This window comes from Camarhynchus parvulus, chromosome 3 (genome assembly GCF_901933205.1).
Source record: "Camarhynchus parvulus chromosome 3, STF_HiC, whole genome shotgun sequence".
NCBI classification, from domain to species: domain Eukaryota; kingdom Metazoa; phylum Chordata; class Aves; order Passeriformes; family Thraupidae; genus Camarhynchus; species Camarhynchus parvulus.
Window position 1 is genome coordinate 110,515,994 of NC_044573.1, and position 13,853 is coordinate 110,529,846.

At 42.0% G+C, this 13,853-nt stretch overlaps 1 protein-coding gene across 1 annotated transcript in view; it reads right to left on the bottom strand.

Moving 5' to 3' along the window:
- Positions 1-13,853, bottom strand: part of MSRA (methionine sulfoxide reductase A) — a 239,638-nt gene that overhangs the window by 144,521 nt on the left and 81,264 nt on the right. Inside the window, exon 2 of the mRNA XM_030946428.1 lies at positions 8,449-8,517. Coding sequence (XP_030802288.1) covers positions 8,449-8,517 — 69 coding nt within the window. The remainder of the gene's footprint in view (positions 1-8,448; positions 8,518-13,853) is intronic.

Below are 13,853 nucleotides of genomic sequence, written 5' to 3' on the forward strand. Positions count from 1 at the left end.
GAAAAACTCCTGAGAATCAGGAAAATCACTCTAAATTCTCCCAAACTCTATAACCCAAGAGCAAGTAATCCATATTTTTTAATATAGAACCCTCTTTGTTCAGTCTCACATGCCCAGATCTAAAATTTCCAGGCTGTGCCAGCAGCCTTGTGAAGATAAATCCATTAGGATGCGCTGACAACACTTTGCGGATGTCACAATATATCTCAAATTATCAAAACAGCACCATTTTCCCCCTCCAAAAACCCTCTTATATATTTTTTTTCGTGGCTGAACAGAATAAATCATCAGCACTCCACGTGTTTTATTCCATGTCACCACTCTCTTGTGCTTTATTAGCAGGAATCCAAGGATAAATCTGATGGTAAATGTGCCCATCCCAGCACATAAAAAAACACACACACAAATATATCTCCTGCAAAGCAGCATCAGTCTGATCAGGGCAGCCTCCAGTCATTAACAGGATAATTTACTTCTATTTCCAACTTAAACCAACTCAGAATGATGCCAAGCATATGTTCCTCCTGCTCATTGATATACTCCTATTTATCACAGGCAAGGAATTACTTCTCTGCAAGTCTTTTTCAATTGCTCAAGGTGCTCATGCTGCCTTTTTAGCATGGGAAATAAAAAAATAAATATTTTTTTTAAATTAAAACCCTAAATAAATAAAATTTTAGTAAATTTTAAATTAATATTTAGATAAATAAGAAAATAATTATCTTCTTCAAGAAAATTCCTGCTGTTGGAGATCACTCAGCCCTATCCCAGAAGTCATGGAAATTAACTGTGTCTCTTCTACTCTTTTTCTGTGGCAATATCCGAGAATTAAAAGGTTGTTTTAAGATGAATTATGCTGATTAAAAAGCTGCAGTCTGACTTTTAAAAACCCCCAGATCTTCCTTAATGTGCAATAGCCACTCCAAGCAGCCATCCACACAAAGCTGAATTCTTCATTACCTCAAGAAACCTAAATTAACATAAAAAACTCCCTGATGGAGGAGCACAGAGATTGTGTTTGAAGGCCACATTACTTTAGTTTTCTGAAGGAAAAAGAGATGTGGCTCCTTTGAAAGCAAAGGATGTTTTGAAGGGTTGTGTTCATCAAGGACATCTTTCACTCTGTGTTAGGGATATTTTATTGTCCCTTATTAGTGTTTATAAATGTCAGGAAATGTCTTTGGTGAGGACTAAGCAGAGCTGTAGCATTTTGTTTTTATCAGGGTCTCCTTGCCCAGTGCTTTGCCCATTTACATTCCCACAAAGCTGATGTACAATTCCATCAGATCAGAGCAGCAGCATTTAAAGCACAATGCCCAGCATATTCCACAGGACAAGAGAAACTGAGCATTGAGATTTTTTATTTCAAAAGGTCCCAGAGTTAAGGTTTTTTTCTGTGTTTATCACCTTATTGTACAGCAGGTTCAGGGGTAAATTTTCAGTTCAGGGCTTTTCTGTTTAGGCTTTAAAATCTAAACAGAGAACATTCCCTGGCAAAGACTTAAAAAAAACCAAACCCTAGAGGTTTGACCAGCAAACCAGAGCATCTCACTTCAGGCAAGGTTGTGAGGAAGAAGATGATCTGAGGAGAAGGATTTGCGGATGGTGGTGAAGGAAAAGCTGGACACACCCTGGCCAGGAGTACTTGGAGCCCAGAACGCCCCATGCCCTGGGCTTATCCCCCAGGGTGGGCAGCAGGGAAGGGGGATTCTGCCCCTCTGCCCCTCTCAGGTGAGACCCCACCTGCAGAGCTGCCTCCAGCCCTGAGGCCAACAGCAGGAGGATGTGGAGCTGCTGGAACAATCCAGAGGAATCCACAGAGATGCTCCCAGGGCTGGAGCCCCTCTGCTCTGGAGCCAGGCTGGGAGAGCTGGGGGTGCTCACCTGGAGAAGAGAAGGATCCAGAGAGAGCTCAGAGCCCCTTCCAGGGCCTAAAGGGGCTCCAGGAGAGCTGGAGAGGGACTGGGGACAAGGGATGGAGGGACAGGACACAGGGAATGGCTTCCCACTCCCAGAGGGCAGGGATAGATGGGATTTGGGAAGGAATTCCTGGCTGTGAAGGTGGGGAAACCCTGAGGCTGCCCAGAGAAGCTGTGGCTGCCCCTGGATCCCTGGCAGTGTCCAAGGCCAGGCTGGATGGGGCTTGATGCAACCTGGGATAGTGGAAGGTGTCCCTGCCCATGGCAGGGGGTGGAACTGGATGAGCTTTAAGGTCCCTTCCGACCCAAACCATCCCATGAGTCCATGTTTAGGCAGTGGCTGCAATAATGATGAACCAGGGCCACACAGCAGGAGGTGGGAACTGGGCTGAGTTTCAGACCTCTCAAAGAGGCAACCAAAAGACAAAATCAGTGTCTGGAAGAGAGGAAAAAGGAAAATGGGAACTAAGGGTAGATTTCTTTAATAAACACACTGGAAAGGTAAGAATGGCTCCACAATTTGGTTTAGGGACAGAGCAGCCTCCCTTTAGGCCATTCCCTTTTGTAATGCCCTGATTTCCAGGCTTTTTCTCTCATTCCAGAGCTGCAGAAATGCTGTGTCCATTTTCCCATCACTATAAAATAGGAAAAAAACAGGACAGCATTAATTCCTGAATACAGGACTGCATTAATGCCTCAGAACTCTGCAAAGCCAGCCAATTAATACATTTTCTTCTCTTTTCCACATGCTGAAAGAGAATTAACATAGGAGACATGAACCCCTTCTGCAATACATTCCCTCTGGCTCTCAATTCTTCCACAACGCAATCCTTGCACCATGTGATGATATTGCTGTGGATGTTTCTCCTCCATTTGGGTCAGAGCAAACACGCCTGTTTCAGCATCATCAAGTCTTACATTTTCTTCAGATAGCGATAAAACATCTTCTGATGTGTAGCATTGTTTTAAGTTTTCTTCTTTTTCTTTGAGAAAAATTGCTTGTTCTATTTTTACTATCTACAGAAAAAAAAAAAAAAAGAAGGAAAGGGAAAAAAAATGTATTTCTCTTGAGGGCCAAACTTTGTTCCCTGAGATTTTCTTTTCCTGGTGAAAAATAGTCATTGAAAACTCAGCTGGACCAAAAGGCTGGTCCTCCTCTGACACAGCCATCAGCAGCTGTTCCAGGGGGGACAAAAAGCAACCCTGTATGGATTTATCTGTTCTTGAACCCATCATCCCACTTCCAAGGGAAATCATTTTCTTTTAGTTGAGAAGTTGCCCTAATGAGGCCTTTATCCACAGAAACAGAATGGTTTGGGTTGGAGGGGCATTAAAGCTCATCCTGTTCCACTCCCTGTCATGGGCAGGGATAAATTCAACTACCCCAGGTTGCTCCAAGCCCCGTCCTGTCACTGTCATATTTCTGGAAAAATCCCTTCATTAGAATTCCTTCTCCTGGGAAGCTGAGAAGCCTCAGAGAAAAATGAAAACATTATTTATCTGATTTGCTTCTCCTGTGTTTTGCTGCTTTGGACTGTGGTTGGAGATTGTTTATCCAACAGGTGGTTGTTTGATTGGTTTCATGTGAATTGTTTTTATTTAATGACCAATCGTGGTCAGGCTGTGTCGGACCCTAAAGAGTCAGTCATGGGTTTTTCATTAGTATCTTGTTAAGCCTTCTGTAAGTATCCTTTCTCTATTCTTTAGTATAGTTTTAGTCTAGTGTAATATAATATAATATAATATAATATAATATAATATAATATAATATAATATAATATAATATAATATAATATAATATAATATAATATAATATAATATAATATAATATAATATAATATAATATAATATAATATAATATAATATAATATAATGTAATAATAAATTAGCCTTTTAAGAACATGGAGTCAGATCCTCAATTCCTCCTTCATCCTGGGGACCCAGTGAATACCACACCATCCAACCTTCACGGAAAGGAGTTGAAGCCCCCAAGAGCAGGGTGTGTTGGAGGAGCTCAGTTTTCCAAGAGCCCCAAGGAACAGCTGAGACCTCACTGGACAATCCTGGTGGACCCTTGTTGATTTTTTAAATAACCTTTGGAAGCAGTGGGAATGCAATTGTGACAGGACACAATAACTCAGGCAAAACACAACAACAATCCATAACAATTCCATAACCCATGGAATTAATGGAATGTGCTGCTGTCGAATAAGTGCAGAGCAGAAGGTGACCAGCCCTGGATCTGTCTGCCAGCTCCAAAATATCCATAATTAGACCTTATCAGTTCCTTAACATCCTATTTCTGCCTGCACTTTGTTTACATCAAGAAACCAATTATCCCATTACAAGCCAGTCTATGTCAAGCAAACACAGCTCAATGTGCTCCTACATTTTAAAAGTGTTGTAATTACAAACCTGAGCTATTGCCAGATTTCACTGGAGGTAAATAAGAGCCCTTCTATGCACACACCATATGCACGATGCTTCCTCTTGGAGAAATCAGGTGACATAGAAATCTTAGGGAATCCAGAGGCGCTCTGGGATAAACTGGAGTCTTGCAGCAGCAGCTGATAAGGAAAAGGAGTGCTAAAAATTCAACAGAAACCTGATGAGAAACATCTCTGAGCATAATTCGCCTGCCTATGGCAGGGGCTTGCAATGAGATCTTTAAGGTCCCTTCCAGCCCAAACCATTCCATGTTGTTATGATGATGCAAAAGTGCATTTAAATGTGTTTAAAATATGCAAGAGTTACAATGGTGCTGAGGAAAAGGCTAATTTCTTGAAGTGGTCAATGTTCTGGAGCTTTCAGGCATTTGGGGTTTTTTTTACCCCTAGTAATTAAGTTGAATTTAGACCTTAAACTGCTTCTTTTCAAAATATTATCACACCCCCCCCCCTTATATATATTTGGATTTTTGAGTTTTGATTAGGTTTGGGGTAAAAATAAGTCTCTTAAGACAAAGAACTTTTAACTGAATATATCCATGGCCATAAAACTTCCAAGAAAACTTTCTGGACAGGCATTCATTGAAAAGTTTCTACTTTATCATTTATAACACAAACATGAAACATTGAGTTCCACTTGTTCCATGGAAACACAGAATCCCAGGATGGTTTGGGTTGGAAGGGACCTTGAAGACCATCCAGTTCCAACCCCTGCCACTATCCCAGGTAGCTCCAAGCCCCATCCAGCCTGGCCTTGAACACCTCCAGCGATGGGGAGTCCACAACTTCTCTGGGCAGCAGTCACAGAATTTGGGAATAGGGAATTTCTGACACAGCATTCCAGTGTCTCCAGTCAGGCTGTGCCTGTGCACATCATGTTCCCTTAGTGCTTTAATCTTAGCTGGGAGCTGGATTACAAGGTCACAGGATGGGGAGCATTAAGACATTTCCATTAAAGAATCATCCTCACCCTTGAAATATGGGGTTTTTTTCCCACTGCAGGAACAAGGACACATTTCTTTATCCTGATGAACAATAGGTGCACCTCCAGCAGCTGGGTGATGCTGAACAGACAACAGGAGAGCCTCGAGACAATTTAAATAATCCTTTGAAATCTGTGAGGTTCTGGGGTAGATGGGAAAGCTGTAGGAACAATGCCCTGAGCACATTCACCCTGTCCCTTGATCCAAACAAGCAGTCACACCATCAAATGAATAAGGCACCATTAGGAAGAGCATCTTGAGGAGGTTTTGCAGGAGAGGGAGCTGTAGAATGAAATCCAACTGCGTTTTGCAGCAGGTGGAAGGCTCAGTGTTTACAACCCTGCATTATATTTTATTCTGCTAGTTTATTGGTGCATCTAAAACTATCCAAGCAAGAGGAAAATTCACTGCAAATTGGCTGTCTCTACACAACCAACTTTTGGGCTTTGCAGATCTTTTTGAGCAATCACAGGATGGGTCAGGGTGGAAGGGAGCACAGTGGGGTCACCTGCTCCAGCAGGGTCATCCCAGAGCACAGGGCACAGGATTGTGTCCAGGTGGGTCAGGAATAACCCCAGTGAGGGAGACTGGGATAACCCCAGTGAGGGAGACTGGGATAACCCCAGTGAGGGAGTCTGGGATAGCCCCAGTGAGGGAGACTAGGATAATCCCAGTGAGGGAGACTGGGATAACCCCAGTGAGGGAGTCTGGGATAACCCCAGTGAGGGAGACTGGGATAACCCCAGTGAGGGAGACTGGGATAACCCCAGTGAGGGAGACTGGGATAATCCCAGTGAGGGACAATCCAGACCCTCTGTAGACAGGAAGAAGGATCTCTTCTAACTACTGCTCTTCCCTGTGAGTCCCAAGGATTAAAGGATCTTTCTGGAAGAGGGGTGTGAAAATCCTCTCTTGGTGAGGAGGAGTCAGAAATTCAACTGGCTCAGGCTCTCTCCTGAGTTTACAGAGTCCCAAAATACAAAGAACTTGATGTTAAGAGGATCACACATGGATAGGATGAGTAATAATCCCAGGAGAGGAATTCCTGATAGTTTTCTTATTCTAGTGCTTGGAATGGTTTCATTTGGAAGGGACCTTAAAGCTCATCCAGTTCCACGGGCAGGGACACCTTCCACTACTCCAGGCTGCTCCAAGTCCCATCCAACCTGGCCTTTCATTCCCATTCACATGGGTTGGAGGGAGGAAAATTAACTGCAGCTCCCTTTTCCCATGCCATCTCCCCCGGACTGGGATGCCAACACCAACAAATGCCAGGGATTGTCACCAGAGTTGTGGTTTGTGCACTATTCCAGTGCAGGTCCAATAGCAAAAATCAGGATGTGGAAGTTTTCTGTTCCTTCACAGCACAGATGGCACCAGCCTGAGCTTTCACCACTTAAGCCCAACACTTGCAATCACAGCCCAGTGGAAAATCTAGGGCAAGTGAAAAACAATGGAAGTTCCCAGGCTTGATAGGAATGTTAGAGAGTTCCTCAGGAATGCTTCAAAGTGTGCTGCTTAATAAGATTTTGCATTTTTCCAATTAAATTCTGTTGCTTTCTGTGATTCTTTACAAATTGTGTACAACAATAGAACCAACACCCATCACAAACACTGGAAATCTGATCTGATGGTGACACAGAAAATGTTTAAAAACCCAAAAGGAGCTTATTTAAAAAAAAAATCTAAACAGCACAGACTGCATCAATATTAGACTAGCAGAATCCTCTGACCCTTCCTGCTGTAAGAAATTCTAAGAAGAATCTCCAAATCCATCTCAGCCTTGGAGCTTAAAAGGTTAAAATCATTTTCTGTTTGCTCCAAAAGAAAATTATGAAACAATCACTCATTCCACCACTCCAATAATTTGTTTATGTTCCCAAAATCCACAGAGAAGGAGACATTGACAGAAAGGTAACACTGGATTGGAGGAACTCTGAAGAGAAGCTGAATAAATCATGTTGGAAACGGAAGGGTGACACCCACAAACCATTTCTCCTCTTCATCCATGAAACTATACTAACATTAATTCCACAGGAAAGGTGACACTCACCAAGATTTTTTGCCATCATCAATTTAAAAGATCATTTTTGGAGTATTAAATTAATGTGTATCAAGGAGTGATTTAATATTTACTTCAGCATCACAGACAGAGAAATATTTAATAGAATATAATACATTTCCTAAGGCACTTTGGACCATCCTGCACATGTTAGTAGAGAAATATATCCTTTGTAAACAACTCAGTTATATCAAAACATCATGAGGAAATTTTTCATTCTCTGTAGCAATTAATTTTAATAATAACTGCCATAGAAATCCACTTTTTTCTTCCCAGCAAATCCCAAAGGCTTGCCTTAAGGACTAACATCAGCACATCCCAAAAAGAGAGCTCTGACAATTCCCAGGTTTGGGTAAAGTCCAGATCCTGGTTGGAAAGGGTGATTTTGATCCATTTTAGGATGTTTATTACTTCCAGAAGTAATTAATTTCTCTGGAGAAACACCTTTTCAAGTCTTCAAAACAGGCTCAAAGAATGACATTTTCATAGAAAAGAGACAGATATAGAGAAATCAAACTTTTTCTCTTTTCCAGCTGGCCCCTTCTCCAGCTCTGATGGCTCCTGACAGGAATTCCACAGGAATTCACCAGGTCAGGAAGAAACCAGCAGGTGTGGTTTGGGGCATGTAAAAGGTAACAACCCTCCAAGTCCAAACAGCTGGAGCTCCTTGCATGGTTTAAAGTGTGGAGAATCATGGATATCTTCAGAATTTTGTTTAAACTAATGAATGATCTTAGACAAATGATCATACATTTAAAAAGCTATTATTTTGGATTTTTTAGGGAACAAAATACAGGATTTACATTTTCTGTTTGTATAACTAAGAAAAAAACATTTTTAGTATATTTCTTTATATGGAAAATGACATATAAATGACATCTCCAAAATGCCCAGTGGCTTTAGCTGGTGTCAGTGATTGGAAAAAGGCAGGAGCAGCCCAGGTGCTGAAACTCAAAGGAGTCAGGCTGAAATTAAGAAATTTGGAATGCAGCAACACCACAGAGTTTTGAGCTTTTATTTTCAAACTGATGCCTTACCAAACAGAGCCATCTGTGTTCCCTCTGGGAAAGGTTCAACCATTCTGTTCCCATTGACGTGATGTTTATCTAGATGGGGGGGGAAAAAAACAAGTTAAAATGTTATAGAGTATTTTCTTTGCATAAAATGAATTGTTTATTTCTTGTGGATCCATTGAAACCTGAACAATTCCTATGGGCAGGGACAACTTCCACCATCCCAGGTTGTTGATCCAAGCCCTGTCCAACCTGGCCCTGGACACTTCCAGGGATCCAGGGGCAGCTACAGCTTCTCTGGGCACCCTGTGCCAGGGCCTCACCACCCTCACAGGGAACCTTCCCAATATCCCATCCATCCCTGCCCTCTTGTACTTCAAAACCTTTTCACTGCCATCCCCACACTGATTTTTTGCTGCTAAGGCACATTTTAAACAACGGCGGCAAGAAACGCAACTGCCTGAATCCAAAATAAAACTTTCTGTTCACAATATATTTCCCAGGGAGAAAATCAAGATGTTTTCTCAATGCATGCACTATTTTAATTCCTTTAGTCCTGATGCTGGTGAGGAATAAACCAGGTCAGATAAGGAACGTGGGCTCACTTGTGAATTCTCTGGAAACAATATTTCTCATTAGCAGGGAGGCACATTCCTAATCCCAGCTGGCATCCAACATTTACCAACAGTCAGAGAGAAGGGGAAATCAGGGTTATCTGCAAGTGGAGCAAGAGGTGCCATGAGTCAATTGGTGGTATTTAGGAAAATTGATTGTCCTGTGCCTCAGGAGAGACGCTTTGGGAAGAAAATTGTTGGGAAGCTCCAGAGTGGGAGTAACACGACCAAGGTTTCAACCTCGTTAGCTGTAGCTGCTATTCCCAACATGATCGACAGCCATGGGAGAGGAGTGAACAGTCAGAAAAATTACAGAACATCTTGTAAGATCAAATAAACTAACCCTGCCCTCGCCCTGATAGCTGCCTTCATTTACAGAGTGAGTGACATCCATGATGTATGAAGCAGTTATCATTTCAAATGGCCAGGCTTTCAATATATTAAAATTAAAATTAAACTTTCAGAGGTGAGACGGGCTTGAATGAAAGTAATATTTTCAGAGTTCCCAAGTTGTCTCCCAATGTCTTCATACTTTAATTTCTAAGATCTCAGCCAGATAAAATGATTCATTTTCTTGTCATTCATACTTTGGCTCACTATTTTTTCCAGTATTTCCTGCACAGATGCATTAAATAGTAAAAAATAAACCCAAAAAAACCCCAAATTTAAACGGGCCTTAACAAAATACACATTCAACCTTAGGAAGAAAGTAACAACACCTAAATAGCAATGTATAAGTAACAACAACTCTCCCTAAGGAGTAGTAAAGAATGTCCCAGTTTGGGGCTTCTTACTGAACAGTTTTCCATGTGAAAATATTTTCATTCTCACCTACAAATTGGATTAACTAACTCCAGAAAATCAGGAATAGTTTGGCCCCACAGAAATGGAAAAAAACAGGACTATCCCTGCAGCTTGCCAACAGAAAGAATAAATTACTTTTCCAAGCTCATTGTCATTCCAGAGACAAGGGATTGCAGTAAGTAGGATAAAACCTGGTGTTACAGAGCCATGGAGAGATTTCCAGTGAGCACTGGACTGGCTGTGAGTTCATTTCAGATTTCTGGGGCTGAAAACAGCACATTCCACCCAAATAATGTCAATTTATGGAGTCAATCCATTATTGGGCACAGAAAAGCTGAATTAGAAGGACATGGTTCATCAAGTCCCAGAACAGTTTGGGTGGGAAGGGACCTTAAAGTTCATCCAGTCCCACCTCCTGCCATGGGCAGGGGCACCTTCCACTATCCCAGGCTGCTCCAAGCCCTGTCCAAGCTGGCCTGGAACACTTCCAGAGACGTCTCTATGTCACTTTTTTAAAATCTCCTCGATCCTCAGGGTTCCCAAGTAAAGTTAAGGAATAGATTCTTACTTTTATTTCATTTATATCCACACAGTCCGAATTTTCATAAATTTATGAACAACGACCTCTCAAAACTTCCAAATGCTGCTCCATCATCAACTGCCAAACCTCTAAATTTTCCAAGCTAAGACTGAGAGATTCCAATGACACACCGTGCTACCTGATGAAAAGAGCCAGTAGGAGCTGAAAGCCACACAGATCCTGGAGGACCTGACATTCAGTTTCAGCTTCAGGCAAAGTCTGCTTCAGACAGGTGCAGTGTCTGGCCTGTGCTCCTCAGAATCTCTTGATTTTAACAGCAATAATCCTTCACAGATCCAAAATACATGGAAAGATAATCAAAAGTTGCTAAACAGATCCTTAATACTTCTTAGGCATTGCTCAGTTTTTGCACCTCTCACTGGATAATTTCTAACTATGGTCCTACAGCAGCCCTTGGCTAAAGAGTCACTGACTGTCGGTGAAGTTCTGTCCACACATGGATTATCACAGAATCATGGAATGGTTTGGGAAGGAACCTTAAAGACCATCTAACCATCTAAAAAAATCCAGCCCCTGCCATGGGCAGGGACATCTTCCACTATCCCAGGGTGCTCCAAGCCCCATCCAGCCTGGCCTTGGACACTTCCAGGGATCCAGGGGCAGCCACAGCTTCTCTGGGCACCCTGTGCCAGGGCCTCCCCACCCTCATAGGGAATAATTCCTTCCCAGTATCCCATCCATCCATGCCCTCTGGGAGTGGGAAGCCATTCCCTGTGTCCTGTCCCTCCATCCCTTGTCCCCAGTCCCTCTCCAGCTCTCCTGGAGCCCCTTTAGGCCCTGGAAGGGGCTCTGATCTCTCCCTGGATCCTTCTCTTCTCCGGGTGAGCACCCCCAGCTCTCCCAGCCTGGCTCCAGAGCAGAGGGGCTCCAGCCCTGGGAGCATCTTTGTGGATTCCTCTGGACTCTCTCCAGCAGCTCCACATCCTCCTGCTGTTGGATCCCAGATCTGGAAGCAGCTCTGCAGGTGGGGTCTCATGAGGCCAGGTAGAACCATCTCCCTCCCTGCTGCCCTCACCATGAGTCTGTACCACTAAACCACTCAAACAGACAACTTCGTATCTACAAACTATCCAAAAGTTAATTAGCCCAGCTGAAATCATGTTTGATCCTATCCCAGCAATTTATCAGTGTGGACAATCGAGTTCCAATGCCCAGACCTGCACTCTGGCACATTTTTATTTGTTAGGATATATTTTATTTATCTTCCCTGTTCCATGGGTTGATGGTATCACACCCATGATAGATAAATTTAACAGTGAAATATGTTCAAACGGGAAAGTTCCGTAAAAAATATTTCCCTTCAAACTAGCCTGACTTAGGTTCCAAACAGATTTACAAGCCCAGGGAAATTTAAAGAACTCAGGGTTAAGATAGCCCCAGTCATTTAATGAACATCACTTCTCTTTTTGTGGACCCAAAATGAAGATGCTTAAAAAAAGGTTTGGCTTTCAGAGAATGCTTATCCAGCAGTGAATGAAAATCAGGAATTTTCTGGTCTCAAAATATTCCATCTCTAGCAATCACAGCAAAGATTTGAGAACATTTAAATTCTATTAACAAGAGATTCATATGTTCTTCATATTTGTCTTTTGATTTTTTTTAAGCCATTAGGGAATATTTAGATTACATATCCAAACTTGTTTCATCAGAGCAGCCAGAAAGTTATTATTTTTAAATGAAAACTGAGATTCTCGCATAATCAAATTAATCCAGGAGTAGGGGTCATATTTATACGCAAGGACTGTTAATTTTCCATGGTAAGTACAGCCAGGAATTGAATTGAAAATAGCTGATTAACCAATTACCAGGAGCCTCCTCCATCTCCTAAAGCACAGTCACGATGAGAATGGGGGAAAGGAGGAGGAAAAGGGAAAAGCAGGGATGGAAACATCCCAAAGAAATCAGCTGCTACTTGAACCACTCCTTTCCCCTTTCTTTTTTGCCTTTTCTTACATTCTTCCTACATTTCCCATCACACCACCATGGTGGAGGATTTGGACTACTGAGGGGTTGGGAATCTGGGAGAAAAAATAGATCAGGGAACATAAGAATTTTCTTAAGCAGCTATAAAAGGATATCACAGGTTATTATCTCAAAAAGTGGAATATAAGGCATAATATAATAATTATATTTCATTCACTTGCTTTAGAAAATAGGGATCTGACCTTGGTTTGTACTTGTGCCTGAGTAAATGAACTGATTCTAGGAACTTCAGGGCTCCAGAATTTCTGTTCACTTTTCACTTGTGAAAGCCACAACTGGCCAATACTTCTATAAAATAAGTAGTTCATTTATAGACCATTCATTTATAGGCCTAAATACCTTCAAGCCTGATTTTTTAAACCTTAGGATGTTTATTTTTTCACTGTTTCCTAACCCAAGAGATATTGCCCCTAAAGGAAGGGTTTAGTTCTCTAAAAAGATACCTGATACGTGTGCCAAGAGAAGTCACACACATCTCATGTACCAAATTATGCCAAAAATGAGGATTTGGTAAATTGTGCTAGGATGGGATTGTTCCAAATCCTCACTAATTCAAACAGAGAGTGAAATCATTCACTTTATTTATATCCATCCCCTGTCCCAAGTTCTCCTGGACACCAGAAAATGCTTTTGGGATGGTCTGCAAAGGACAGAGGGAAAGTTTGGCTGTTAAAGAGAAAGATTGCAGGAAGTGCTTCTGAAGGAATAGGAATTACCTACTAAATGCCCCCTTTTCCAACCCAAACTAAGACCCCCTCATTTTTCCTTGTTCCTGAGGGTGGAATTCGGATTTCAAATTCTAGGATTTCTAAAACTACAAAATATGGGGGGGGAAAAAAAGCAGGAAATCAGAGATTCACTGGGGTTCTTGGAGGACTAAAGAGAGGCACACAAGGGAGAGGGCTGCTGTCCTTGGGTGGGATGAGATTTTTGATTTATGGCAGAATTTCATCCATAAATCCTTCCTAGCTGGTGATGAAACAGAAGCCCTTCTTTCTTTTCAGGTCTAGTTCAACGAGCAGAACTGTCAGTTCTAAAAGCTCCTGTGCAATAAGGAAACATCCTGTCATCTCAGATGAACTCCCAAGTGTTACAGTTCAAACCCCTTTGTCTCCCAAAGGATATTTTCAGCACAGAAACATCGATCCCCAACCTTGGTCATTTATGACTCCACCTCTGATGAGTCTTTTGGATCCTCAGCATTGACAAAGAGATGGTGAACAGGATCTGCTGGGTTTCTTTCACCTCTCACTTCTCCAGTTCCATCCTCTCCATCAGGAGAGATCTGCTCATGACAAATTAAAAGGAGAGGTGGCTATGTCACAGCAATTCAACAATTTGAATTTTGAATTTTTTTAATTATTGGACCCGCAACTCTTTGTAATATTGTGGTGCTGTCCTGACATGAGGGATCCTTGCTATTATTT